We start from the raw sequence: 27686 nt of genomic DNA, 5'->3' as shown, positions 1-27686 counted from the left end.
GGCAAGGAACTATCCTACCTCATGGAGATTAAAAGCCACACTACTGGAAGACCACTGGACTAACGAGGAGATCAAAGAAGAAATTAAAAATCTTTGATTGAATGACAAGGAGGACACCAATATCCTAAATGTATGGGATGCAGCAAAAGCAGTAATAAGAGGAAAATATATAGCAATAGAAGCTAACATCAAAAACAAGAAAGAACTCAAAGAAACAACTAATCTCGAAGCTAAAGATCTAGAAAAAGAACAACAAAAAACCCCAGAACCAGTAGAAGAAAAGAAATAATAAAAACCAAAGCGAAATAAATGAAATTGAAACTAAAAAACAATCCAAAAGATCAATGAAACCAAGAGCTGGTTCTTTGAAAAATAAAATAAAATAACAACCCCTAGCCAGGCTCACAAAGGAAAAAAGGGAGAAAGCACAAATACACAGAATCATAAATTAAAGAGAGAAAGAAATCACAACGGACACAGCAGAAATCAAAGAATAATCAGTAACTACTATGAACAGTTTATATGGAAACAAGTTCAACAATCTAGAGGAGATGGACAAATTCCTACAACTCTACAATCACCCAAGCTAGATAAAGAAGAAATAGAACACCTAAACAGACCAATTACAAGCAGCGAAATTGAAATGGTAATTAAAAACCTCCCCAAAAACAAAGGCCAGGACCTGATGGATTTACATGAATTCTACCAAACATTCAGAGACGAATTAGTGCCTATCCTTCACCAACTCTTCCAAAAAATTGAGAAGGAAGGGACAATACCAAAACGTTCTATGAAGCCAATATTACACTAATACCAAAACCGAATAAGGACAACACAAAAAAGGAAAACTATAGGCCAATCTCCCTAATGAACACTGATGCAAAAATCCTCATAAAATTTTAGCTATCAGAATCCAACAATGTATCCATAAGATAATTCACCACGACCAAGTTGGATTCATTCCAGGGGCACAAGGATGGTTTAACATCCGAAAATCAATCAACGTTATCCAACACATCAACAAAAAGAAATATAAAAACCATATGATAATATCAATAGATGCTGAGAAAGCTTTCGACAAAGTGCAACACCCATTCATGTAAAAGCCCTTGAAATTCTTGGGATACAAGGAACATACCTCAACATCATAAAGGCCATCTATGACAAGCCAACAGCCAGTATCATTCTCAATGGTGAAAAGCTGAAAGCAATTCCATTAAGATCTGGAACAAGACAAGGATGTCCACTCTCACCACTGCTTTTCAATATAATACTGGAAGTCCTAGCCAGAGCAATAAGAAAGAGAAAGACATCCAAGGAATCAAATAGGAAAAGAAGAAGTCAAACTATCACTATTTGCAGATGATATGATAATATACATAGAGAACCCCAAAATCTCCACAGAAAAACTAATTCAACTCATCAATCAATTCAGTAAAGTGGCAGGATACAAAATCAAACACGCAAAAGTCAGTAGCCTTCCTATACACAAACAATAAATCTGAAGAAGAAGAAATCAAAAAAACACGAAACCAAAATCAAATATTTTGGAATAAATCTAACAAAAGAGGTAAAGGACCTATACAAAGAAAACTATAAAACACTGTTAAAAGAAATAGAAGAAGACACAAAGAAATGGAAAGACATCCCCTGCTCATGGATTGGAAGAATAAACATTATTAAAATGGCCATCCTACCAAAAGCAATATACAGATTCAATGCTATTCCAATCAAAAATCTCAATGGCATTCTTCAAAAAAATAGAAAACCATTATTGATGAAATTCATATGGAATCACCAAAAACCCTGCTAGCCAAAGCTCTACTGAAAAAAAAAAAAGAAGGAAATGGAGGCTCACACTCCCAGACTTCAAACTATACTACAAAGCCATAATCATCAAAACTGCATGGTATTGGAACAAGAAACAGACATACAGACCAATGGAATCGAATAGAAAATCCAGAAATAAATCCACAGATTTATGGTCAACTAATCTTTGACAAAGGAGCAAAGACTATGCATTGGAGCAAAGAAAGTTTGTTCAATAAATGGTGCTGGGAAAACTGGGTCGCTACATGCAAAAGAATGAAGCTTGACCACTACCTCACACCATACACAAAAATCAACTCAAAATGGATTAAAGAACTAGACATAAGACCTGAAACCATAAAATACATAGAAGGAATAAGGCGAAACACTACGGGATTTGCACATCAAAGACATCTTTACAGACACATCACCCAAAGCAGTGATAGTGAAGAGAAAGATAAACAGCTGGGACTCATCAATTAAAGAGCTTCTGCACAGCAAAAGGACAATAAAAAAAACAAAGAGAAACCCCACCAACTGGGAGAACATTTTTGCACCCAACACTAATGATAAAGGACTGTTCCTAACCCATTTATTGCCATTTACCAACACATCCTTGAGTGTCCTCACCTTTAAAACAGGAGGAATAACGGTATATACCTAATGGAAAATTCTGTGAGAATTGAATTAAATACTCTGACTTGCATTTGGCAAACAGTAATTGTGAGATGTTCTGGGTGGTTCTTCCATTCTATATACCCAAGTCTTTTTGTTTCATGTGCCCCCCTTTTTTAAGATTTATTTATTTATTCATACAAGATCTGGGGTACAGGCCATTGGTGTGAGGGATGAGAGGATTCACCAGAGACAGAGTGGGGAGCAGAAGAGGCAGATTGACTTAAATACACTGCTGAGGGGAGCAGTGGGCGAGTCAGGAGAGGTCTGCTGCACCATGTGGGTAGCTCCCTGGCCGGGGATTGAATTCATGCTACAGTGGCTGCAGATAGCTTCATAAGTTGTGTCTTAATCCCTTGCACCACCAGGGAGGCCCCTCATGTGCCCCTTTCTGCCACAACTTCAAACACTGGACCAACCAGACCCATAACCTAATATTAGTAATAATATTTTAATAATTGATGCTGATAGGAAATGTGTGGTATAATGTTGTTTATGAGGCAGGCACTGATGACATAGTATAAAATTAGAATTCTTCTAAATGTAGCATTGATTTGTTATACACATTTCATTTGACTAGCTGGTAGAAAAAGTATTTTTTGCTGAAATTTCTATTTTTTTCCTCTCAATTAAGGCAGAGACTGTAAAGATAGTTTATTATAGCATCTGGTAGCTCAGTAAACAAACATGTTCTATACTATTTAAATAGCTGTGTTGAAATAAAACATGCTGAAATTTTGTATTAATTACATGCAAATTAATAAAGACTGGTGAGCAAATACACTCTTGGTAATATAATGTTATTATCCTAATAATATATAATATAGGTCATAAACACCTGACTTATTCTGATTACTAATGAATTAATCTCCTGTGTGTATTTAAACATAAATACTATACTAATAAAGTCTAAGCTTTACCTTCAATAGGTTGCAGGAGGAGGCCTTTATTAATAGCCTTCATGATTAATGGAACATGTATATCTTAAACTCACTTTATTAGTATTTATATCCTAGGAAGAAAAGTATTATTAATGCTTAGCTAATTATCACAAATTGATTATACAAAACCATTACAGATTCTGCATCTTGCATACTTTACATTGGAGAAGTCTTCATCAAATATACTGAGAAGTTTCTCTTTTCATTTTTTTAGAAGTTAATTTATCAGTCATTTACATGTCTATCTAACTTTGGGGTTACATTTTTACTGCTCCGTATATGCACAATGCTTCACTCACCCTCCACCAAGCCTCCAGTGTCACTGTCTTATCCCCTTACCCCTATTCCCTCTGCTTACCACTATATTTTTCAAGAAGTCTAAGGACTGTTTTTGCCATGATTTGCCAATATATGCTTTTTGGCTATTTATATTCCACGGATAAGTGAAACCATCTGGTATCTGTCTTTCACTTTCTGAATTATTTTACTTATCAGTTCCTCAAGGTCCATCCTTTTTGTCTCAAGAGGCACTATTTCATCTTTTAAAATAGCTGAGTAGTATTCCACTGAGTAGATATTCTACAATTTCTTTATCCCATCATCTGTTGTTAGTCACTTAGGTTGATTTCATGACTTGGCAAGTGTGGATAATGTTGCCATGAACACAGGAGGACATAAATCTTTTGGTGTTTTCATATTCTTTGGGTAACTACCTAGCAGAGGTATTGTTACATCCTATGGGATGTCCATTTTAATTTATTTTAAGGTATCTGCACACTGTCTTCCAGAGGAGGCTGCATTGAATTGCATTCCTACCAACTTGGCTGAGTGTACCTTTTTCGTCTCTTCAAACAATTTCCCTCTCCAGAAAAAAACAGTAACCAGCTTATACGATGTTTACAAGATGCCAGACATCCAACATTCAAGAAGATAACAGTATTTGAAGGAACATGGAAACCTGTCTCCTGGATTGCGGAGGTTGAACTCTGGCCATTGAAGCCTCTTCTTATTTAGGATGCTCTGATATCAAACAAACAAATCTTTGCTTTTGGGAACTCTCTCCTATAGCAGTAAACTTTTTCCAATTTTTTCCCCTCTGTTAGTGGAGTTGAATTTAGTCTCAGCTATAAGTTTCAGGAAAATTAATATCAATAGGGCTACGTTGTCCCAGGATAGAATAGAGGCTGTGCCCAGGGAGAAGCTTTTCTGACACTTCTTTGTGGCTGCTGCTTCTAGACCTCAGAAAAGGACTTCCTGAGCCCAACGCTGTTCTAATCTGCACTCAAGTAGACTTGGCCCTATCTGAAGAGTTTTGTACCCAGCGTATCCTGATGAGGCAGAAAGCAGTACCTGTCTTTTGGGCTGGATATCTGACCTAAGACTACCACCTCTTGTGTTCAGTAGGCTTCTTCTCTGGAGTGCCCAGGCCTCAGTTGTCCTGCCCATTGTGTGTCCAAGCTTTTAGACTTAAGCTTCTACTACAACCTCTACCTTAAGTTCTTTTCTGGCAAATTCTAGTTCTCCAGATATGACAGGGGATCTTGCTCTAGCCAATTCATCACAACTTGGCCCTAGGCCTCCACCCTCCTGTTTTGTCCCAGCTATCTGAAGGTGTATACATTACCCCTCCCGATGTCTCCTGTCCTGCATGAGGACTGATCACCTGCTGGGGTTCTGCAGCATCACCTGCCAAATTCCCCAGCACTCTTCTGGCCCCAGTTCAGCTGCTTGCTATCTCCATTTGAACCTGGGAATTAACTGTTTCCCTCCAGCCCCAAGAGGAAGCATGGCAAAGTGGTTAAGAGTATGTTTTAGCACTTGACTCCTGGATTCTAGCTCCACCATTCCTATTAAAGGTGACTCTGGCAAGTCTCTTGATCTCTCTGGTGCTTCATTTTGCTATTTTAAAAATGGGTCTAATTCAGGGATAATAGGATCCATAAGGCAATATTTTCAAAGTCTTTAGAAGATGGACTGGCACCTGGTAAACTCTATGTAAGAACTGTGTTAGTTTGCAAAGGCAGACATAACAAAATGCACTTAGATTTAGACTGGGGCACTTAGGCAGCAGACATTTTTTTTCCTCTTGCAGTTCTGGAGGCTGGAAGTCCAACATCAAGGCGTTGACAGGGTTGGTTCTTCTGAGGACTCTTTCCTTGGTTTGCACAATAGATGGCCGTGCTCTTTCTTTTTGTGTCTGTGTTCTAATCTCTTTTTATGCAAACACCAATCATATTGGATTAGGGCCTACCTTGATGACTTAAACAGGATCACCTCTACAAAGATCTATCTCCAATTATAGTCACATTCTTTTTGAGGGACTGGGAGTTAGACTATCAACATGAATTTTAGGGGGAAGCAATTCAACCTGTATCAATGATGAGATACTTGGTTTTCCAAGCTCCCTTAGCTGTGCATGTTGATTCTCCATGGCAGGTCCTTGGTGGCTTCCTCATCCAACTATCCCCAGACCTCAGGTTGGGGCAGCAGGTGGACATTCCTCACCAGCCCAGCTGAGCTGTAATAGCCCTTCCTTGGATATCTGCTTGACCCAGCATGCTAGAGTAGGAAACCAACCTTTGGTACCTGGGGCCAGTGTGTAGTCATTCAAAACCTTCAGAGGTAAAAACCAGAAAAAAATATCAGCTAGAGAAAGCAGCTCACCACAAAAAGACAGCACCACTAAGTAGTAGCTAGAACAAAGTTCTGGTCACCACAGAGACCCTTAATGTCTTTCTTGTGGGTGAATATTGTAATTCCTTTAGAGACCCTGAATGATTTGACCTCCTTCAAATGAATATTATCATTACCCCTTTAAGTAGCAATTTTTTGGGTCTTTTTGCATCTGATTTATTTCACTTAGTATAATGTTTTCACAGTTCACCCAGGTTGTAGCATGTATCAGAAATTCATCCCTTTCTAAAGAGCAATTTTGAAGTTTTTATTATAGGCTTGGCCACCTGCTCCATGGCTGATAATTACAAGGTCTTGTCTTCCCTGCATATCATGGGGTCCCTTCTTCATAGGGCAGTTCCAGGAATTACAAGACCTCAGCTGTATTCACGCATTGCAAAATCTGTCAATTTGATGTGTGAAGGAGCTGGAGTGTGATGAGTGCCCAGGTACTGGCTGGTAACTTCTACCTTCTCTCCCTCCTTCAATGCATCTTTGGCAAATGAAAAAGTCTTATTTTAGATTCTGAAACTCTGATCTTTTTTCCACAATAGTTGTTAACAAGGTCAATATAGCTAGTCCTTATTTATTGAACATGCCCCCCTCCCAGGCAATGCTAAAATTGTACATTATTTCATTGACTCCTCAAGAGCCCCTTAGGAAACAAGTGTTACTCTTTTTTTTTTTTTTTTTTAAGATTTTATTTATTTACTTATACAGGCACTGGGTACAGTCAGAGGCGAGGGTGTAGGGTAAAGAAAATGTCAGGCTTTTCTGCCCTTCCGCCATCAGGATAGATGATGGATCCTTGTCCTGAATGCATGCCTGATGGCGGGCACCTGGAATAGGGTGTGGGCATAGGTAGATGGGATTCAGCTGAGCTAAGACAGTGCTTTTTAAGGGAGGTGTCACGGGGACGCCAGCAGCAGCAGTAGAAGCCGAAGCCGAAGCCGAAAGAGAAGCCGAGAAGCAGCAGAACGAACACTAGAGCCCAGATAGAGTGTAGACTTGCTGGGGGCTGGGAGGCCTGCCAGCCTCCCAGCCTGCCACATGCACCCCTGCCTGCCATATGCCTGGTGAACCCCAATAAAAAACCTGCAAAACTACTGAGGACTCTTACTCCTCCTTTACCCGGTCTGCATGGGATCAGAAAACCTGCACTGCGTCCATTCCTGCCTCTACAGCGGGAGGGTGAAAGAATTCACCAGAGCCAGAGTGGAGAGCAGAACAGGCAGACCAACGAAATGCACTGCTGAGGGTAGCAGCGGATGCGGCAGGGGAGATCTGCGCCCCATGTGGGCCCCTCGGCCAGCAGCCGGGGATCGAACTGGCGCTGCGGAGGCTGTGGGCAGCCTCGCAGCCCAGCGCTCAACCGCTGTGCCACCAGGGAGGTCCAGTGTTGTTACTCATGTTACTAGACTTGGAAAGGAAACTACCAGCGATGGCAAAGGAAGTAAGCGGCAGAGCCAAGATTTGAAACTAAGTCCCTCTGACTCCAAAGCCCAGGCCCCAAGATTGGGTTTTTGGGGCCTCCTTAACACCTCCTTGTTTAATCACTACATGTCTACCAGGTGGGAGCCTTGCTTTCCTCTTGCATTTTCTTGGTCCTATAGAATTTTAACTAAAGCAAGATGTGCCGATGTGGATCTATACTTCTGAGTCAGAGACTAGTAAGGGCTGAGATGAAACAAATTGATCAGAAAACAGGTATTATATATAAGAGCAGTATCAGTTACAAAACACCAGCTTTATCATGGATGAAGCTTAGACTTCCTTTATTCTGTTCCAGAGATTGTTTAAGAGTGAGTTGAATGAAGGCTAATTTAACTTAAAGCAAAAAATAAAATTAAAATAAATGTAAAACTTTCAAGCAAGTGATAAGACTGTTACCAAGTGACCAGGAAAGAAAAGTCTGAGAATACTTTATCCACACATAGCCCAGCTAATTACAGGTTGTTTTTCTCGCAGAAACACTTCCATACCACCTACCCCAAATAATGGACATCACAAGTGATCTAAACCTTCCTGCTTCACAGGACAATGTTCCTTTCCTCAAGCTGTTCTTTCGTTGCTCTCCAAGAGGCGGCCCTCCCCTGGCCTTAATCACCACAATTAAACCAGGGTTCAGCTGCCGTGAGCTGGGACATTTATAGCATGCAGGTGCTTTATGGTTCTTAAATGAGCAGGAAGGGTAACCCTGCTGTAAAGGCAAAAGTGTGCCTTATGGTTTCCTAGCAGCTTTCTTTTTTAAATGTGGGGTGCAGGAGATGAGAGCCCTTTTGGCTCTTGGACTCCTAGTTTCAACTCCAGGCAGTATCATGGTGCTAGGTGAGGATAGATGGGGATTCAAATCCAATCGCTTCATTCTTATCTAACCTTGGACAGATTACGCAATTTGATCTTAACTTCCTCATATACATATGGGTAATATACACCGCCAGGATGAGGATAATCTTACACACAATTGTGAGGACTTAAAAATGAACTCTTTAGGGCCTCCCCGGTGGCGCAGCGGTTGAGCGCTGGGTTGTGAAGCTGCCCGTGGCCTCTGCGGCGCCGGTTCGATCCCCGCCTGCTCCCCGGCCCCCGGAGGAGGGTCCCACATGGCGCGCAGACCTCTCCTGCCGCCCGCTGCTCCCCTCAGCAGTGTACTTCGGTCCTTCTGCCTGCTCTGCTCCCCGCTCTGGCTCTGGTGAATTCTCTCACCCTCCGTGCTTCTGACTGTACCCAGTGCTTGTATAAACAAAACAAACAAATAAATAAATAAAACATGCCTCTATTAAAAAAAAAAAATGAACTCTTTAGCTCTGTGCCTGGCACATGGAAGCATTCAGCAAAGCCCTCCTTCCCTTGATTATGTTAAAAAGAAAATGACAGAAGAAAAAGACTAATTATATAAAGTGAAAATCAAAATCAACAAGCAACTATAAACCAGAGACACACTACCTGGGGAGGTGGGGTGGAGGAGGGATTACGGTCAAAATAAGGGGGGTGGGAATTGTATGGGGACTATAACTAAGATGAAAATGCATATATTGTGCAAAAATGAAAAATGATGTAAAAATTATATAAAATAAAAAAATAATGAAAGCCACTAGATATCAAAAAAAAAAAAGAAAAAAAAAGAAAAAAAAAAGAAAATGACAGTTCCCAAGTGGAGTTGCTTGTGCTAAGCCCACCAAGACAAAACACTTAACCAAGCTGTGGTTTTAACCATCCCCTGGAGTGTGGTCTTAACTGTTCAGATGGGAATTTCCTGCTCAGTACCAATGAGGTAACCTTTCCACCCTCAAAGGAAAATGAGATAACCTGCTACATGACCTTTTCCCATCACCCATAGGTAAGTTATCCAGGCCTGAAATAATTCTCTCTCTTTTTTTAAAGATTTATTTATTTATTTATACAAGCACTGGGTACAGTCAGAAGCGTGGGAGGGTGAGAAAATTCACCAGACCAGACTGGGGAACAGAACAGACCGACGAAAATCACTGCTAAGGGGAGCAGCGGGTGCAGCAGGAGAGGTCTTCATGCCATGTGGGACCCTCGCCGGTGGCCGGGGATCAAACTGGCACTGCAGAGGCTGTGGGCAGCTTCGCAGCCCAGCGTTCAACCGCTGCGCCACCAGGGGAGGCCCCTCTCTCCTCTTTTATTGCTCTCTTTCCGCCTATAAAAACCTCTCCACCTTTCTGAGCACCTTCCTGCTTGCCAGATGGGCTGCTGCATGATGCAAGAATTGTCTGAAAAATGGGCCTCCCTGGTGGCCTAGGGGTTAAGTCTCAGTGCTACCAACCCGAAGGCCTGAGTTCGATCCCAGCCAGGGAGCTAACCCACATATGGCGCAGCAGACCCCTCCTGTCTCTCCCGCTGCTCCCCTCAGCAGTGTATTTCAGTAACTCTGCCTGTTCTGCTCCCCACTCTGTCTCTGGTGAATCCTCTCACTCCCTGCACCTCTGGCCTACACCCCAGTTCTTCTATGCAAAAATAAAATGAAATAAATAAAAATCTTAAAAAAAAAGAATTGTCTGAAAAAGCCAGTGAAATCTCTAAAACTGAGCTCAGTGGGATTTTTGCTATTTAATATGTACTGTTTCACAGGCTTTCTGAGGGTTCATTCACACTGCAGCAGCTTATGGAAGATGCCCCAGGAGAAGCACTCAAGGTCAAAAAAGGACTAGTTTTCTTCATTTATTCGAACAATGCTTACCAAGTGCCTATTATGTGCCATGTAATGTTTTAGGTGCTGGGGAACAATCATGCAAATATCAGAGCCCTGGGCCTCCCCGGTGGCGCAGCGGTTGAGCGCTGGGTTGCGAAGCTGTCCGCAGCCTCTGCAGCGCCGGTTCTATCCCCAGCCGCTGGGCAAGGGTCCCACATGGCGCGCAGACCTCTCCTGCCACCCGCTGCTCCCCTCAGCAGTGTACTTTGTCAGTCTGCCTGTTCTGCTCTCCGCTCTGGCTCTGGTGAATTCTCTCACCCTTCCGCACTTCTGACTGTACCCAGTGCTTGTATAAATAAATAAATAAACAAATAAATCTTTAAAAAAAAAAAAATCAGAGCCCTGCCCTGTGCAGTTTACAGTGGTGGGGTGGGGGTGAAGGAGAGACCGTCAGAGTAGTCACATATACAAATGCAAAATGGCAATAATGACAGTGCTGTGAGAAGCGCTTTGCAGGCTTGCAGGCAGTAGGAGCCTAGAAACAGATTTGACCTGGTTCGAGAGGTCAGGGAAGTCTTGAACCTTTAGTGCGGTTTGAGTTGAAGTTTAAAAAGTAAGTAGGGGAGGGAAGAACACAAGGGACTATGGTGATGGTTCACGGGTGCTGTGGTGGCGGGAGAACTGTGGAGTTTACACCTGAGAGAAGAAACCAATTACTCTACAAAAATGAACACTAATATAAGAAAATTAAAAAAAAAATTAAAAAAATAAGTAGACCTAGCAGAGGGAGGAATGAGGAGTGTGCTAAGGAGAGGAATCAGCAGGGACAAGGACCTTGTGGCAGCAGGAAACAAGGCAGGGGAAGTCGGCTTGAACAGTGGCCCATGTGGACACAGCACAGGGTTTTGAGCTGGAAGTGGGAGGGGTGAAGGTGACTCTGGAGAGTAAGGGGCCAGAGTAGACAGGCGCTTGGTGGCCATCCTCTGTCACTGGGGAAACGTAAAGGCAAGTGGTACCATAACACCAGCATATTGTTCATTTCCAAGCATGGACTTGAAAATTTTATGTTTAGTAAATTATTTTTAGCTACAACAGAATCAAGAGTATTTTTTTTTAAGATTTATTTATTTATTTATACAAGCACTGGATACAGTCAGAAGTGCGGGAGGGTGAGAGAATTCACCAGAGCCAGAGCGGAGAGCAGAGCAGGCAGAAGGACCGAAGTACACTGCTGAGGGGAGCAGTGGGCGGCAGGAGAGGTCTGCACCCCGTGTGGGACCCTTGCCCAGCGGCTGGGGATAGAACCGGCGCTGCAGAGGCTGCGGACAGCTTCGCAACCCAGCGCTCAACCACTGCGCCACTGGGGAGGTCCCTCAAGTATAAGAGTTTTTTAGAAATCAGATGGGATGTCAGATTCTGAGCACTGGGAAGGGAATCCAGCTCATCTGTGCTTACCTCCAGGAACTCAGAAAATGGAAGGACACCAGCTTATCCTCCACCACCCTCTCAGCCAGCTCCTCATCCTGTGAAGGCAGCGGGGTGCACGCCCCAGGAGGTGTGGCTGAAACTTGGAATGGTGGAGATAGCATCCTTCTGGTCCTCCATAAAAACTGCCCAGGGTTTGGTGTCTTCCTGTCACCCACAAGAGCTGAAAGACATGGAAGCGTGACTACCTTCCATCTAATCTATTGCCCCAGCGGTATTCTCTGCAGGTCAGGATGTCAGTGGTTGTCATCATCACCCTTCTCATCTCAAATTTGAACAGTCACCAGAATAAAATTCCTTCCAACCTTAAGTTGGCTTCCTTTCCTGGCTCCCCTGGAGGGAAGCTGCTGACAATTCACAGACTCATTGTTGAGTTCCATGGGGGCCGGAGCTCAGAATCAAAGGGGAGACCTTTGACTTATGTAGCAGGAGTCCCCACATGAGGCACCTCTGTGATCTCCCTGGGCTTCAACATGTCAGAGCTGCGAGAAAGAGAAGGGCAGAGGCATGTGCAGCCGAGAGCAAAGGAGGTAGCTTCAGGGGACCTTTAGAAGCCATTGGAGGCTTGTAAGGGGCCTAGAGCCCCCGTGGGTGGGAGCAGAGTCAAAGAATCCACATTTGCCTCAGTGCAGCCACACGCTGGGCAGCTGAGGGCGGGGTTGCCAGCTGTGCCTTTGCTCCTTCCCCAGAGGTGGTGTTTGATAATAGGGTTTTGTAGCAGGTCAGCCTCTTCCATTCATTCCATCGCTGGGCAGCTGAGGGCGGGGTTGCCACCTGTGCCTTTGCTCCTTCCCCAGAGGTGGTGTTTGATAATAGGGTTTTGTAGCAGGTCAGCCTCTTCCATTCATTCCTGATGGCCGGGAGGTCTGAGACTGAGAGGATGTCACCTGCTCATTTACAAAAAGGCTGATCCAGGTGGGAACTCCTAGCATAATTTCTCACTCTTTATCCCAAAAGACACAAATTTCACAGCAGGGCATTCACATATCCTACTCACAAGGAACTACCTGCAGAGCACTGAAAACCTACTTTCTGTCCCAACAGCTGTGGATTATAAGAGTTCTATATTTCAAAATATTGTCAAATATACTCTCAAATACCCCACGGATGATATACCTAAACAGAAGTAAGAAGTTTAGCAAAGTGCTAAAAACAAAAACAAAAACAGGATTCTTGATAGCCAGCCACAAAAACCAAGTTTTTATTGAAGTAAAACATACATACATAGAGAAAAGTGCACAAATCATAAGTACACAGATAGAAGAATTTTCACAAACTAGACAGACCCAGGTAACCAGCAACCAGATCAAGAAATGGGACATCCCCCCAACTCCCCTTGTGCCCCTCTGGCTACCATCCCCTCAAGAATCACTCATGTCTGTACCTGCAATCAGCATAGATTGGCTGTGCTAGGCTTTGGACTTGATACAAATGGAAAACAGCATGTACTTCTCTGATGAGATTCACACCATGCTGTGGTGTGTAGCCGAGAGATGATTCATTCTCGTTGCTGTCTAGGATTCCACTGTGTGAATATGCCATAATTTATTTATCCAGTCAATATGGGCATTTGGATGCTTTCCAGTTTGGGGTTTTCATGAGGTGTTTCTATAAACATTCTAGCCCATTTCTTTTGGTGAACATATGTACTATACATTTCTGTTGGGTAAATACCTAGGAATGGAGTTATTAGAGCAAATGAAATGCCTACAACCCAGGTTTTTTTCATGGAATAATAAGGAATTTATTGGATAAAACTTATAGGCTCAAGGAATTGAGAGAGAACTAGAAAGGAGATATAGAAGTATAAGTGGGGCCACGACAGCACAGGGAGAGGGAGTGGAGGAGATTTCCCAGGTCTGTGCCACCCTAGGACATGGGTGCCAGTGAACACCCAGTGCCTGCAGCCTGCCTGGCTGACTAGCACCCCTGCTGAGTCGCTGTACTCCCGTGAAATGAATCTCGCCATCCCTTCATTTCTATGTCCCTTGCTCTGGACTCGCAATCCCAAGTAGGGGAGTCCGAGTAGTTCTCTCCAGTCACTCATCACTTCCTGATTGGCCTGGCAAGGAGGGGGCAGTTAAGAGACAGGAAAGACCTCCCAGGTACTATGTCCCATTAAATTTAAAGGTAAGAGGTGAATCTCTCCTTCCTGTAGGCCGAGGGGTTCAGAGGCTAGACAGTCAAAATGAAAACTGTCCACTAGAGGTGCACCCCACTTCATTCACCTTCCAGTGACAGCTAGACAGGGAGGGGCTACATCGCATGTCTGCTACCTCGTAGTCCATGTGCATGAACTTGCTTTCAAGAAGATGACACTGAGTTGAGAAACACTTGGGATGGGTGAATCTCACAAAATACCATAGGTTTGGAAGGAAAAGGTTTAGTCATACCTTTATGTCAAAAAACCAACCAAACAACGTCTCATGAGGGAATGTGCAGAAGAGAGGTGGGAAAGGAACAGGAGAGAGAGAGAAAAGGAGAGGCGGGCTATGGAGGGTCAGTAAAAGTACAAACTAAGAGGGGGGTAGTTTAGAGGAAAACTAGACGCATAGTTTTTGTCTGTTTTCTTGATGGGATTTAGCCAGTTTCTATGCTGTTGTACTTACTCAGCCTCTCTGGTGTGCTTTTATGGTTTGTGCTTTGCTTTATCAGGTAAATGGTGTTGACATGGATACAGAAGAAAGAGAGCCTCATCATAAACCCCAACAGAGAAGTACACAAAGTCTTACGATCACACACAGCAAACAACTCTGCTTAGGAAGCCCGCAGCTTCCTGACAACACTGGTATTATCGGTGAGCGCTGATAAAGCCAAGAGTGGGTTTCAATAAAAGAAGCAAAGAATAAAAATGGACTAAAACCAAGGACAAGGGTAGCAAGTGTGAATTGATCTGTAATTTACATTTACCTCCTTGTAGGCAATTTGACATTATCTCTCCAACTGCACCCTGGTATCTTTGAGGTCGTGCATCCTTCCCTATGTTCTATCTTGGCATTTAGTACATTTATTTGTTTTCATGGTAATCAGAGCTTTCGTCTCTGTAGCACCTCTCTATTTTCTCCGAGCCAGAAAGGCAGGAGTAATTACCATGATCCCCAATTTGCAGGTTAGAACATTCCCAGCACAAAATGGCTTGTCCTCGATTACACAGCAAGCTGCTGTCAGAGTGAGGGAGCCAGGCAGTTTCCAAACAAACAGAGGAGGACGAACTTAGACAAAGTGCTCTCTGCCCCCACCTCTTCTTTCATCCTGGGTGGTATATTATTTTAGGCGGGGCCTGCAAGTCTGTTTCAGAAAAAAACAAGAGTTGTCTTGTCTTCCAAGGAGGCCTCCACATTTCATCAGCTGTGAGCAGTGAGCATACAGGTCCAACATGAGCCCTCCTGGCGAGGCTGGGAAGAGAGTGCTCGGGCAGCAGCCACTGCCTCTGTGCTTCAGGTTGTTTGTGGGTCTGACACTTGCACACAGGGACACCTGGAAGGCAGAGTAGCTCAGGGGCTCCAGGAGGACTCTGGGCCAGCCTGCCTGTAGTCCTAGTTTTCCTGCTTAGTATCTACAACCTCGGGGAAACAACATAATCTCCCAGTGCCTCAGTTTCCCTCCTTTTAAAAAAAGACTGTTGTACTGTATCTTTGCTATTGGAGGACTGAGTTAAGAGAATAGGTATCAATTCACAGGTCAGTGGATGGCACATAATGAGCGGTTACCCCTGTGACTCACTCCTCGGGGGCAGGGGCCATCTTGGTGACACCCCACAGGGCCCAGTGCTGTGCTCAGAACAAAGCCCATGTTAGAACTAGTGAGTAGGAGCCAGAAGAGGAGGGAGCAGGAAAAGGTGGCAAAGGAGAGAGGAGGTGAGCCCCAGGATGGCCAGGCTGGGGCAGGGAAACAGATGGGGGCTGTGGGGTGCTCTTATGGTTAAGCTTGCTACAAGGGCCACCTCATATCTATTTCCATAGCAGGGCCAGCTTCAACCAAGGTGGTGGAAGGGTCACCTCCAGGGAGGTTAATGACAACTGTGGGGAACAGGGAGCTGGGGCTCCATCAGGGTCTGGGCCACGTGGCCCCAGGAGACCCACAGTAAGGAAACCATCCAATGCGGTGGGTTATTTCCTTTTTAAAAGGACGATGAAAAGCAGGAAATAAAGAACTTCCACATCAGCTTTCTCCAGGAAGGGAGATGAAAATGTCACGAATATGTTCCAGTTGGTCAAAAGGTTCTAACTGGACCCTGACTTATCGTCAAGGGGGGATTCTTGGGTACAATTTTTTTCGGTAAGTGATCCAGTGAAATCTTTTCAAGGTTGATGTAGTCAAACTTGGGAAGTGATGTGGAAAACTTTCAAACCCTTAGATTCATACTTAGTTTTACTTGGCACATTTGTAATTTGGTTCCAAAAATGTCTATATTCTTTGCCAGTAATGAGCGCAACATGACAATGAAAAGTGAAATCAAAGGCAATGTAGGAAACCTAAGAGAAACATGAGACCAGCCCCAGCAGTCCTGGTTGGGAGGGGAGGCACGTGGGCGGAGCTCCCCAAAGCTAAGAGCATGCACTGTCGCTAGCAGGGGTTTCACTGACAGAAAAGGAGACATTTTCATAACAAACGGAGTCAGAGTATGGTACAAAAGAACTTCTTCTCTCGGAAGGGGTTTTCTGACGCAGGCACTGGGATGATGAGAGGGTCCTCTCGCACGTGGGCTTCACAGTACGCCAGGAGGTCCGCCGCTGCCTGGGAGACCTGCAGGGGACACAACACAGGCGCTGGGTTAATGGCCAGTCCGGGGATCAGAGTGGTTCCAAGGCAGAGGTGTCGAGTGGAGAGCATCCAGGCCCAAGGACAGGCTGTGCTGTGGACAAGGCCAACAACAGGCCATTCCTCGCCTGGAGAGAGGGTCTGTGTAAACCCGGAGGAGAGGGGTTTGGGAGCATGACTGAGGACAGAGAGGCTGCCCAGGATGGCAGACCACTCACCAGCTAGGCAGGAATGAGAAGCCAGCAGAGGCTCCACACACAAAGTCCTGTTCTCCTTGGAGGGGTGAGTAGTGGTTTCAGGCCAGCAGCTTGATGATTCCTCTGCAAACCATTTCTAGATGAATAAGGTACTTGGCCAAACCAGTGTCACTGTATTTATTACTGCTGTTATTTTCCTGCAATTCGCTCTCATGACCAACACAGACACTTTATCCTCCTCCAGATAACATGTTTTGTAAGCACATTATGCATAACACATATGTCAGCTGCATGTTCTAAGCATGCATGTTTTAACTCAGAATGGCCATTCTCTTGAGCAGCGTATTGCTCTTCTATTTCTCTTCCAGGCTAATCTGAAGACTGCTGATACATGGTGATTGTGCATGGAACGCCCCTGAGCTCATGTCCAAGAGTTTCAGAGGGAGAGGCTGGGTAGAGGGGCAGTACGTGGAGAGGCATTCCCTAAGAGGGAGATGAAGTTACCAGCTCATTTCACTTGTGGTCTGTGTCGTGTGATTGGCAAATAAATGGCCTGTGTGTTTAACCATCCTGCCAATTAGGTTGTTCCGCCTGCAAGTGCTTATTATCGGCTATAAGCAGGGGTAAGTTTCTATCAGTCAAATGAAGTCCTTTCAGTATTCAATGTCTAAATCTTCTCCAAGATGATAAAAATACTCTACAAATCGATGAAAAAAAAAAGTATTTAAAGTCCACACCCATTCCCGCTAGCTTTTTCAAAGCTGGCCCATCTTCCAAAATTTTGCAGAAATTCTTTTCTGATTTCCAGCACAGACCCATACATTCTAGCTGTGGCTGGAATCCTACAAACCCCAGTTGTCATATTTAAATATATGTATATAATGAATTTTTACTCAAAAAACAACTAGCAGTTGAGCAGATGAATCAACTTAAATCCTGACAAAGTCTTCATTTGTTGGGCATGAGGAATGGAAAGGATACCAATGAGCATCAGGCTTCCAGGTTCATCTCAGCCCTTTGATGGCTGTGGGACCTCGGGTAAGTAACTTCACCTCTCTGAGCTTCAGTTTCTTAATTTGCAAAACTTGGGAGAATTAGATTAAGGTCCTATTTACTTTAAATAATCTATAATTCTACCTCTAATAGTTCCATGGCTAGTATTTTAGATCTAAAGATAAATGTATGTTGGCTTGAACGGCAGTTTCTGAAGTTGGCAGGAGTTTACAGGACACCCAGACGGGAATTTCCAGGGTGAGGGGAGGCTGCAGATATGGGCCCAGGAAAGGGCCTGCAGGAGACCTGCAACGTCATCACAGGGACCGGGGCACAGGAGGAGGGAAGCTGAGTGTGAGCCCTCAAAGCCATGACACACAGAACAGGACTCGCAGAAGCAGGCGGCACCTGGGGTGGAGCCTGGGAGGCCAAGCCCCGCAGCGGGATGTTTGCTGCTGCATCTGACCTGAAGGCATGGTTCTCCCCTCGCTCTCTTAGTCATGATCTCTCCCCTCTCCACTCCAAGCTTCTCTCTGTGCCCAGAGGCCTTGGGATTCCTCCAGGGCCACCATGTTAGGACACCCACTGAATTCATCTAAAGGCGCCTCTGGTCTTCATGGATGGCGAGGCCAGCAAGGGGACAGTTGGCTGGAGCAACCACCTTCCTCTCTTAAGAGTCACCTCTCCCCTTAGAGCTACTTCTCATCCTTGACTTTAGTGAACTCTTCCAGGTGGTTCCTTTAAGAATGTGTTATATGGGCCTCCCTTGGTGGCGCAGCGGTTGAGCGCTGGGTTCAATGCCGGTTCAATCCCCGGCCACTGGCGAGGGTCCCACATGGCGCGAGACCTCTCCTACCGCCCGCTGCTCCCCTCAGCAGTGCATTTCATCAGTCTGGCTGTTCTGTTCCCCGCTCTGGCTCTGGCGAATTCTCTCACCCTCCCACGCTTCTAACTGTACCCAGTGCTTGTATAAATAAATAAATAAATCTTAAAAAAAAAAAAAAAGAATGTGTTATCTGACTATTGTTCCCTCTCCAGTTTTCATTTTCCCTATCTATTTCATTTAGGGGGATATACTTTTGTTTATTCTGAATTCTCTACATACCTCATCTCATCCAGTAAGTAAGTACTTACATACTGAGCCTCTCCCTTTTAGCAAATTGAGAGATGATAGAGGAAAGAATAAGGCTAGATTTTTGCCTTCTAGAAGATTTAATGGAGATTAAAAAAAAAAAAACCCATAAAGATAATCATTGGCATGTGCTGAAATACCATAAAAGAATAGTTGACATGGAGACAGGGAGGGAGACAGAGGTATCTGACCCCATCCAGTTCCACATGATAGGAGTTACCCTTTATTTGGGGGCTAGTCTCAAGTGTCTGGGTGCAGAAACACCACTTATTATGTGCTGGGCAGTGTGCTAAGTGCAGTACTCGCGAGTATTACCATTTTAATCCTTCTAAGGGGTCTCCCTGGTGATGCTGGCGGTTGAGCACAGCTCTGTGAAGCTGTCTGCAGCTTCTGCAGTGGGGATTCTATCCCAATTGGCTGGCGAGATACCCACATGGCACAGCAGACCTCGCCTGTCACGCCTGCTGCTCCCCTCAGCAGTGTATTTCAGTCAGTCTGCCTGTTCTGTTCCCCACTCTGTCTCTGGTAAATCCTCTCATCCCCTGCACCTCTGGCCCGCACCCCAGCTCTTATATGCATAAATAAATAACTCTTTTAAAAAATACAGAATAAATTAAAAAAAATCCTTCTAGGTACTATTTTGTAGCCACTTTACAGATGCGATAACTAAGGTACGAAATTAAGAAACTTGTCCAAGGTCACATGTCTAGTAAGAGAAAAGGCCCAAATAAGAAGCCAAGCAATGTGGCCACAGAATCTCTGCATTACTGCAGCCACCTGAATAATCGATAATGAAAACACAACTGGCCAGGGGACTGAAACGTTGTTGCAGAGTTAGCACACTTTCCTCTTGCTGGGAACTCATATAACCAGAAGAAAAGTGCTGACCCAAAGTTTTTAGGTCATGTTATTTAATATAGGGGCAGTGTTGTCCTGCCTATCAGGGTTTCCCTCTCCCCACTGCCCTGGGTGCTTGGATGGACACTGCCTCCAAGACTCCTCCCGCTAGGCTGCTGTGGTTAGGCCCCTTGTATTTACACTGTTAAAATAATTAAATAAGGAGGACATTAGACAGAGCTGGCGCTATTGCCTTGGTAGCCTATGGAAACCAACCAAGACCTATGCTGGGCTCAATTCACTCACCCAAATTTGAGAAAGTGAAACTTAAGAATAACCATCACATGGGCCTCCCCTGGTAGTGCAGCGGAAGCTGCCTGCAGCCTCTGCAGCAACGGTTCGATCCCTGACCGCCGGCGAAGGTCCCACATGGCGCGACAAACCTCTCCTGTCTCGCCTGCTGCTCCCCTCAGCAGTGTATTTAGTCAGTCTGCCTGTTCTGTTCCCCACTCTGGCTCTGGTGAGTTCTCTCACCCTCTCGCACTTCTGACTGTACCCAGTGCTTGTATAAATAAATAAATCTTTTTTTTTTTTTAAAGATTTATTTTTATTTATTTATTTGTTTGTTTGTTTATACAAGCACTGGGTACAGTCAGAAGCATGGGAGGGTGAGAGAATTCACCAGAGCCAGAGCGGGGAGCAGAGCAGGCAGAAGGACTGAAGCACACTGTTGAGGGGAGCAGCGGGCGGCAGGAGAGGTCTGCGCACCATGTGGGACCCTCCTCTGGTGGCCGGGGAGCAGCCGGGGATCGAACCGGTGCTGCAGAGGCTGTGGGCAGCTTCGCAACCCAGCGCTCAACCGCTGCACCACCGGGGAGGCCCTAAATAAATAAATCTTAAAAAAAAAAAAAAAAGAACAACCATCACAACCAACTAATATTTCCCAAATGAGGCCACTGTTAAGCTCTAACCAATCAAATAATCACTTTGCTTTTCTTCAGATTCTATATGAATACTTTCTGTTGGGGGCACCTACTTTCTGTTGGGGGCACCTCCTAATCACCTTTGCTGCATGACCAGAATCCACATATGTTCAAATAAACCCCTGAAACATTTTAATGTGTCCCAGTTTACTTTTTTTTTTTTTAAAGATTTATTTATTTATTTATACAAGCACTGGGTACAGTCAGAAGCGCGGGAGGGTGAGAGAATTCACCAGAGCCAGAGCGGGGAGCAGAGCAGGCAGAAGGACCGAAGTACACTGCTGAGGGGAGCAGCAGGCGGCAGGAGAGGTCTGCACGCCATGTGGGGCCCACGCCCAGTGGCCGGGGATCGAACTGGTGCTGTAGAGGCTGCGGGCAGCTTTGCAGCCCAGTGCTCAACCGCTGTGCCACCAGAGGAGGCCCTGTCCCAGTTTACTTTTAACAACATGATGCAGCTGGTTCAAGTGGGATTATTATCAATAAATTATAATTACAGTGTCCGTCCCCCTGATCAGCTTACTTGTCAACATCCCTAAGGGGGATCTGATGAATAACAATTTCCCAAGAAGCAACCATTCTCCGGGTTGCAAGGGGGCTCTTAACTGGGCTGCCTCATCAACCACTACATCAGGCCAAAGTATTGGAGAAGGGGCTTGAAAAAATGGGGCTTGGGGTGACGTCCCAGTGGAAGAGAGATGGTGCTGGGCCAAGTTTCCGTCGCACATGAGTGTATCTGCTGCTGTCATGGTCCTGGGGCTATAATACTTGAGCAGTTCTGCTGGTAATGTCTGGCCTTGCTAGTTCTAAGCAGGTCTAATCTAGGAATTTTTCTAGCAACTCCAGAAGTGATGCTGCACTAATGCCACAATTTTTCTTTCAAGAACACAAGCTTAGATTGTCCTTAGATTGCTTCCTTTTGTTGTTCTTATGTTGGCATCACAGATGTCTGCTTAGCATTGCACTATTCTGGATTTTGAAGTCCTGTCCATGCACCTGCATAACAGGAAAGAATACTATGGAATGGAGACAGTATCAGTGTCAAGTAAGTGAGAGCCCAGGTTAAATGTGTAGAGCAGGGTTGATTCCCTGCAGTATTAATTTCCTAGATGCACTTAGATTATTGAAACTATACTGTAACAGACAGTCTAGGAGAATGTAAGCCATCTTACAACAAAATAATCAAAGCGATTTTCTACCTTCACCATCAGCCCCCTTATTTCACATATACTGTCCAATGTTTCTTTATTCCTCTATAATCAAAGTATCTTGAATAAGCCCTGAAATTTGTTGTAATGTGTTCTGGAAAGATAAATATATGCAATGAACATTTGAATGAGCTTTACACATAAAAGGTGATAGGCTGACACAGCTTAGTATCCAGACATTAGTTAACCCAAACCTGCTCCTTAGGTTTGAGTGGGCTGGTTTTCTTTTTTGGGGGTGGGGCTGGTTTTCTTAATCAGCCCTAGATTGATGTTTATGATTGAAGGTTTCCTTCAACGCATATAAAATATGGGGGCAGGCATTGCCAAATCCCATAAAACATCGGCCATCTTTGAAACATGAAATAGATGATTTGTTTTCAAAGAGAAACTTTCATTCTGGCTAGAAAAGTTCAAACTCCATTACTGTTCATGCTTTCTCTTCAAGGCTAAAGAGCTTTACCTGAAGTCCTCTGTTACAAAATGCTCAGAGCAGCTCTGCCTCCTCTCCTTAGTATTGAACTTCTCAGAGTTACAAGATAACAGATGTTGAAAAGAATCGGCAACCTGGGAACAACTGTGGAATTTTACCATTACATTTCGGAGTAAAAGAGGTGATTAAAACAGCCCAAGTTAGCACATAATCCTGTTAGTTGCACTATAATTACAAGCTTCAATGATGGGAGAAAATGTTGCAATTACTATAGTCACATTCCACGACAAGACAGATGACATAATTACTATTCTGGCTGTGACACCCACTGCATTTATCCTTTGCTTCTAAAGTAGAGACTCACACCTATTTCTCAGCAATCCTGGTCTATTTAACAATACTACTTGGAATCAATTACAAGTAGCTTTGATGGCTCTGCTTGTTCCTCCTTCCACCCCAAAAAACAAAGCAAGAAGATAGTGAGAGCACAGCCGGGCTGCAGCCCCTATGGTGCAATGGTATCTTTCACAAGGTCAAACCTGGCACCCGCTCCAATCAAAGAAATCATATGTGATTATCCCTTGTGGAACCTTCGGACAGTATAAGTCTACGCTTTACATCTAAATTCTGGGCAGGGTGAATCCTTGTGATTTTACTTTTCTTTTTTTCTAATTTTAGGAAGCATTTAAGATCAACATACCAGTTCTTGAGGGCAATCTCTACAGAGTTCCATATTATGATCTATAGACTATCTGGTTATATCCCCCCAAAACTCCAATGCTGATGCCTTCTCCAGTGTAATGGTAATTTTTTTCTTTTTTTTTCTTTTGTGTGTAGAACTGAGGTGTAGGCCAGAGGTGCGGGCGGTGAGAAGATTCAGCAGAGACAGAGTGGGGAGCAGAACAGGCAGATCTACTGAAATCCACTGCTGAGGGGAGCATTGGGTGACACAGGAGAGGTCTGCTATGCCATGTGGGTTAGCTCCCTAACCGGGGATCAAACTCAGGCCATAATAGTGACAAAGGTGAGACATAACCCTAGGCTACCAGGGAGGCCCTGTAATGGCATTTTGAAGGTAGGACCTTTGGGAAGTAATTAGGTCATGAGGGTAGAACCTTTATGAATGGGATTAATGTCCTTTTAGGAAGAAACATGAGAGAGAGGGTCTTTTAAGAGCCTGCCATCTGGAAACCAGGAAGAACGCTCTCAACAGAACCTGAACAAGTTCCATCTTGTACTTCCCAACCTAAGAGTTATGAGAAATGAATAACTGTTGCTTAAACCACAGTCTATGTAATTGTGTTACAGCAGCCTGAGCTGTAAGACACATGGCTTCCACGGATACTAGCAACTACTCTATATCACTTCAGATCAATAAAGGTAATTCTCAGTGTTGGCTCATGGTTTGTATGGGGAGAGGCTTTAGCCCCCCGGGTGGGTCAGAGGTGACAGCATCTAGTTTGCAGTGCATAAATTTACGCCAGAGGAAACCAGAGTGGGTGGGAAGTATGGGTGAATAAATAAATAATGTAACAGAGTCCCTCTCTGAACTCTGACATCAAATGTCCATTATAGTAGATGAGTTGCTGTTGACCATAATTAGCATAAAGGTGGGTTTTTCTGTCCACATTAAAAGGGATTGCACATTGAGAGAGAGATCTAAGATGTCTGAGAGAGATCTTAACTACTTCCAAGTTAATCCAAGTAAGAGATTCTTCCAGATGACTGGTGACACCACAGAGCAAAGCCCCCACAGCTTATTCAGAATGGCTGACCCAGGTCTACCTGGGACCTTGACTTCACCAAACCCTTTTAACAGGTTACCATGTTCTTCCACGACTAAAACCCACTTCTCAGTTTTGCTATATCCTAATTTCCAGAGAGCTGCAATTCAGTCATTTCAAAAGTTCACCAAGAGCATAAAGTATTTGGTGACAGAAATCAGTGAGTCACTCCAGAAGTTTCTGGGACTTGTTTAAAAGTAAAATATGAACACAACATGTAGGTTCCTATAGAGGAATTCTAGAAATCCCATGGCATCCCTTAGAGAGAAAGTGTGGGGGTAGGAATCAAGAAACAAGATATATGACTGAACTGTATACTCAGCTCAAATGAGCTGTGTCATTTAGGGCAAGAGCAACACTTAGATCCTCAGTTTTCACTCCTGTACAAGGCAGGAGGAATACCTGCAGGTTTGTAGCTTAATGATATAATGGGTGCTATTACACTGTGTTGTTTCATGTTTCATTTCTGGGAGGGCAACAAGGACTGTTGGAGAAATAGACATGAGGAAATTTCTTAGAAATTATCTGGGCAGCTGGATGCCCATGGTGCCCCTAACTAAAACATGCCCTGAAGTGGGGGCCCCTTTTTCTTTTTCAAATGCACCTTCCATCTTCTTGGTCTACCACTCAAGTTCTGCTTTTTGATTTAACTCAAAGATTTTTTTGCCCCTGTATCTGACATCTGTTGTAGAATTGCTCATTCATGTTCTCCTTTCTTTGAATTTATTTCGCAGTGTGTTTGTAAAAGTTATCCTCTAAATTGCTTAGTTTCTAAAGTTCTGGGTGAGAATGATGACCATTTTTGGTAGAAGATGAGAAAATGGAGAAAATGGTTCAGGCTACATTGCTAACCTAGCAGAAGCTGGCGTGAGAGAGGATCATTGTGGAGTTCAGACTATACACACTGAAAAAGCAAAAATAAGTGCTGCTGTGGGGCTTGTGGCTGGGTGAGAAGATATAATTTATATTTATTTCCTTAGAAATATCATTCTTTTGATCTGAATGTAATTTATCACACTAATTACATCCCTTCCCTGGACTTTACCAGACCTTTCTAGTCATCTATCACGGACCTAGCAGAACATGATGCTCTCTCTGATTCTGCTTTTTTCAGCTTTCCACACACCCCGCGATATTTGAGCCTCCTCCTCCTGTTTTCACTTCAAAATTTCCTGTTTTGGCTTCAGAAGCTTCGAAACATGTGCTTGTTTTACCTTCTAGAAAAATAAAACCATGAAATACACATTTTTCTTTCTTCCAAAAGAATTCACAAACTGGCAGTCCTGGCACGATTATTATGAAGCACTGGGAAAAAGTAGAGGTAAGACTCATGATAGATTGTGTAGCAGAGTGACGTGGGGTTAAAACCGAATCCTGTTTCAAATACAAAGTAAGAGCCAAAAGGTTGTTGCCCGGCAGACATCACATGACCTCTGAGTGATGACAGGTTGACTTCTCTGTGGCGAGTGGAATCCTGGATGTCCTGGCTCCACCCATTTCTTGCAGAGATAGGTGAGGGGTTGGGCAGCATGGTGGCACATCAGGGGACCCTGGTAGTGCTGAAGATCTGGGGGCGGGTGGAGTGGTACCTGACAGTGCTGATGAAAATGCATCAAGTCTAATACTGAGCACACATTAGAGGGCATGTCAATATTTATTCTTGATGCACGTAATAAACTCCTCTAGTACCACAGACTCAGCTGTACTCACGCTTGTTGGTTCTCAAGGCCCTACAGAAGAAACTTGGTATTGGAAAAAGGCTTTAATTAAAAAAAATTAAATTGTGGTGCAGGACACAAAAAGTTAACATCTAACAATTTTGGGGTATACAGTTCAATGTTATTAAGTATATTCACATTGTTCTGCAACCAGTGTCCAGAAATTTTTCATCTTGCAAAGTGAAACTCTACTTATACACAAGATCTCCCCATCCCCTCTCTCCTTGGCCCCTGGCAATCACTATCCCCTGCTTTCTGTCTCCATGAATTTAACTCCTCTAATTATCTCACATAAGTGGAATCATACATATTTGTCCTTTTGTGACTGGTTTATTTCATTTAGCATAATGTCCTTAAGCTTCATCTACTGACTGTCAAGTGTCAGAATTTTCTTCCTTTTTAAGACTGAATAATATTCTGTTGTAAAGATTGACCTCAGTATACCCATTAACCCACCAATGGAAACACATGTTTCTTCCCTCTTGGCTATTATGAAAAATACTGCTATGAACTGAGTGTACAAATCTTTCTTAGAGATCCTGATTTCAGTTCTCTGGGATATATACCAGAAGTAAAATTGCTGGGTCTCTTTTTTGGTGATTCTGTCTTTAATAGAATACCGACTGTATCCCATAGCAACCACCACCATTTTACAACCCTAACAGTGTACACAGGTTCCAATTTCTCCCCATTCGCATCCACACTTACTATTTTCTGTTTTCTTGATAGTAGTCATGCTGATGGGTATGAGGTAATGAAAAAGGTTTTCAATACCAGAGGTTGATATTATAGTCCCATCTCTCTCATCATAGGGTTTGTTGCCCCTGTCAGGACCCTTACAAGGCAGGAGGGTGCCCAAAGACACAGCTGGATGCGCTCCATCAAAGGCTGTATGGAGAATATGAAGCTGCCAGGAAAAGGCTTCAGTAACCTAAAGAGACACCTCCAGATTGACCAGATGCCTGAGGTGCCAGTCAGCAACCAGTGCAGGCAGAGTGGCCCGTGAGGCCGATGGAACTCAGCAGAGGTCCACTACACGAGGCTTTAGGTCCTAAAGAGTCCTTCCCTGGACCTGCACAGGCAGTCCACAGGGTTCACCCTGCAAATCCATCTCCTTAGATCAGTGGGGCAGATGACACTGAAGTGGTCCTAACAGCTGGCCACAAAGTTTGAGACCCCTGCAGGACAGGGTTTGGACTTCCAGCCAAAAGCAGGGCCCTAGTTTTACAATCTTGACTGGAAACGCTGTACCTGTAAATGTGGCTTTGCTTTATGTGATGTCTGAGCCAGTTAGTGACAGGTTTCCTACATTCCTGAAGTAGGAACAAAGCCTGTGATGCCTGGACTGGCTCATCTGACCCTTTTTTTTATATTGCTTTAGGCCCTGCACTGAAACAGGTGACGAGATGGTATAGCAATGTCTGCTGTCACCAAATAGTACGTGGGATCCAAAGACAAGATATTCAGCCCCTGCTTGGAAGGAACTTCGGACCTACTAGGAATTTCCCCAGAAACTTTCCTATAGTCTTTTTTTTTTTAATTTGAGGTCAGGTGTATAACCCAACATCTGTATATTCTACATGGTGGTCCCCATCAAGGGTTTAGTTTCCATCCACCATCTGATAGTCTCAGTAGAGATGATCTTGTGCATATCTGTATTTCCCTTCATGAAATTCAATTGTATAACATGAAATAATTTTTTTCTAAATTTTTTTAATAGATTTTATTTTTATATTCCCCATACAATTGCAACCCCCTTATTTCGACCCCAATCCCTCCCCTCCCCGCCCCCCACCTCCCATAGAGTGTCTCTGGTTCATAGTTGTTTGTTGATTTTGATTTTCACTTTCTTATAGTTATTCATTTTCCTGGTCCCTTATTTAAGTTTTCTAGATTCCTGCTATGAG

General features: G+C 43.9%; 1 protein-coding gene across 2 annotated transcripts in view; it reads right to left on the bottom strand.

Moving 5' to 3' along the window:
• Window positions 1-12963: 12963 nt before the first annotated feature.
• GNG4 (G protein subunit gamma 4) overlaps window positions 12964-27686 on the bottom strand; it is a 72967-nt gene continuing 58244 nt past the window's right edge. For both annotated transcript variants that reach the window (XM_054694980.1, XM_037511473.2), the window contains exon 4: window positions 12964-16485. In XM_054694980.1, coding sequence (XP_054550955.1) covers window positions 16357-16485 — 129 coding nt within the window. In that variant the 3' untranslated portion in view covers window positions 12964-16356. The remainder of the gene's footprint in view (window positions 16486-27686) is intronic.

The sequence above is a fragment of the Talpa occidentalis genome, unplaced genomic scaffold (assembly GCF_014898055.3).
Source record: "Talpa occidentalis isolate TD23 unplaced genomic scaffold, MPIMG_talOcc4v2.1 talOcc4.14, whole genome shotgun sequence".
NCBI classification, from domain to species: Eukaryota; Metazoa; Chordata; class Mammalia; order Eulipotyphla; family Talpidae; genus Talpa; species Talpa occidentalis.
This window is presented reverse-complemented; position numbering and strand designations above follow the sequence as displayed.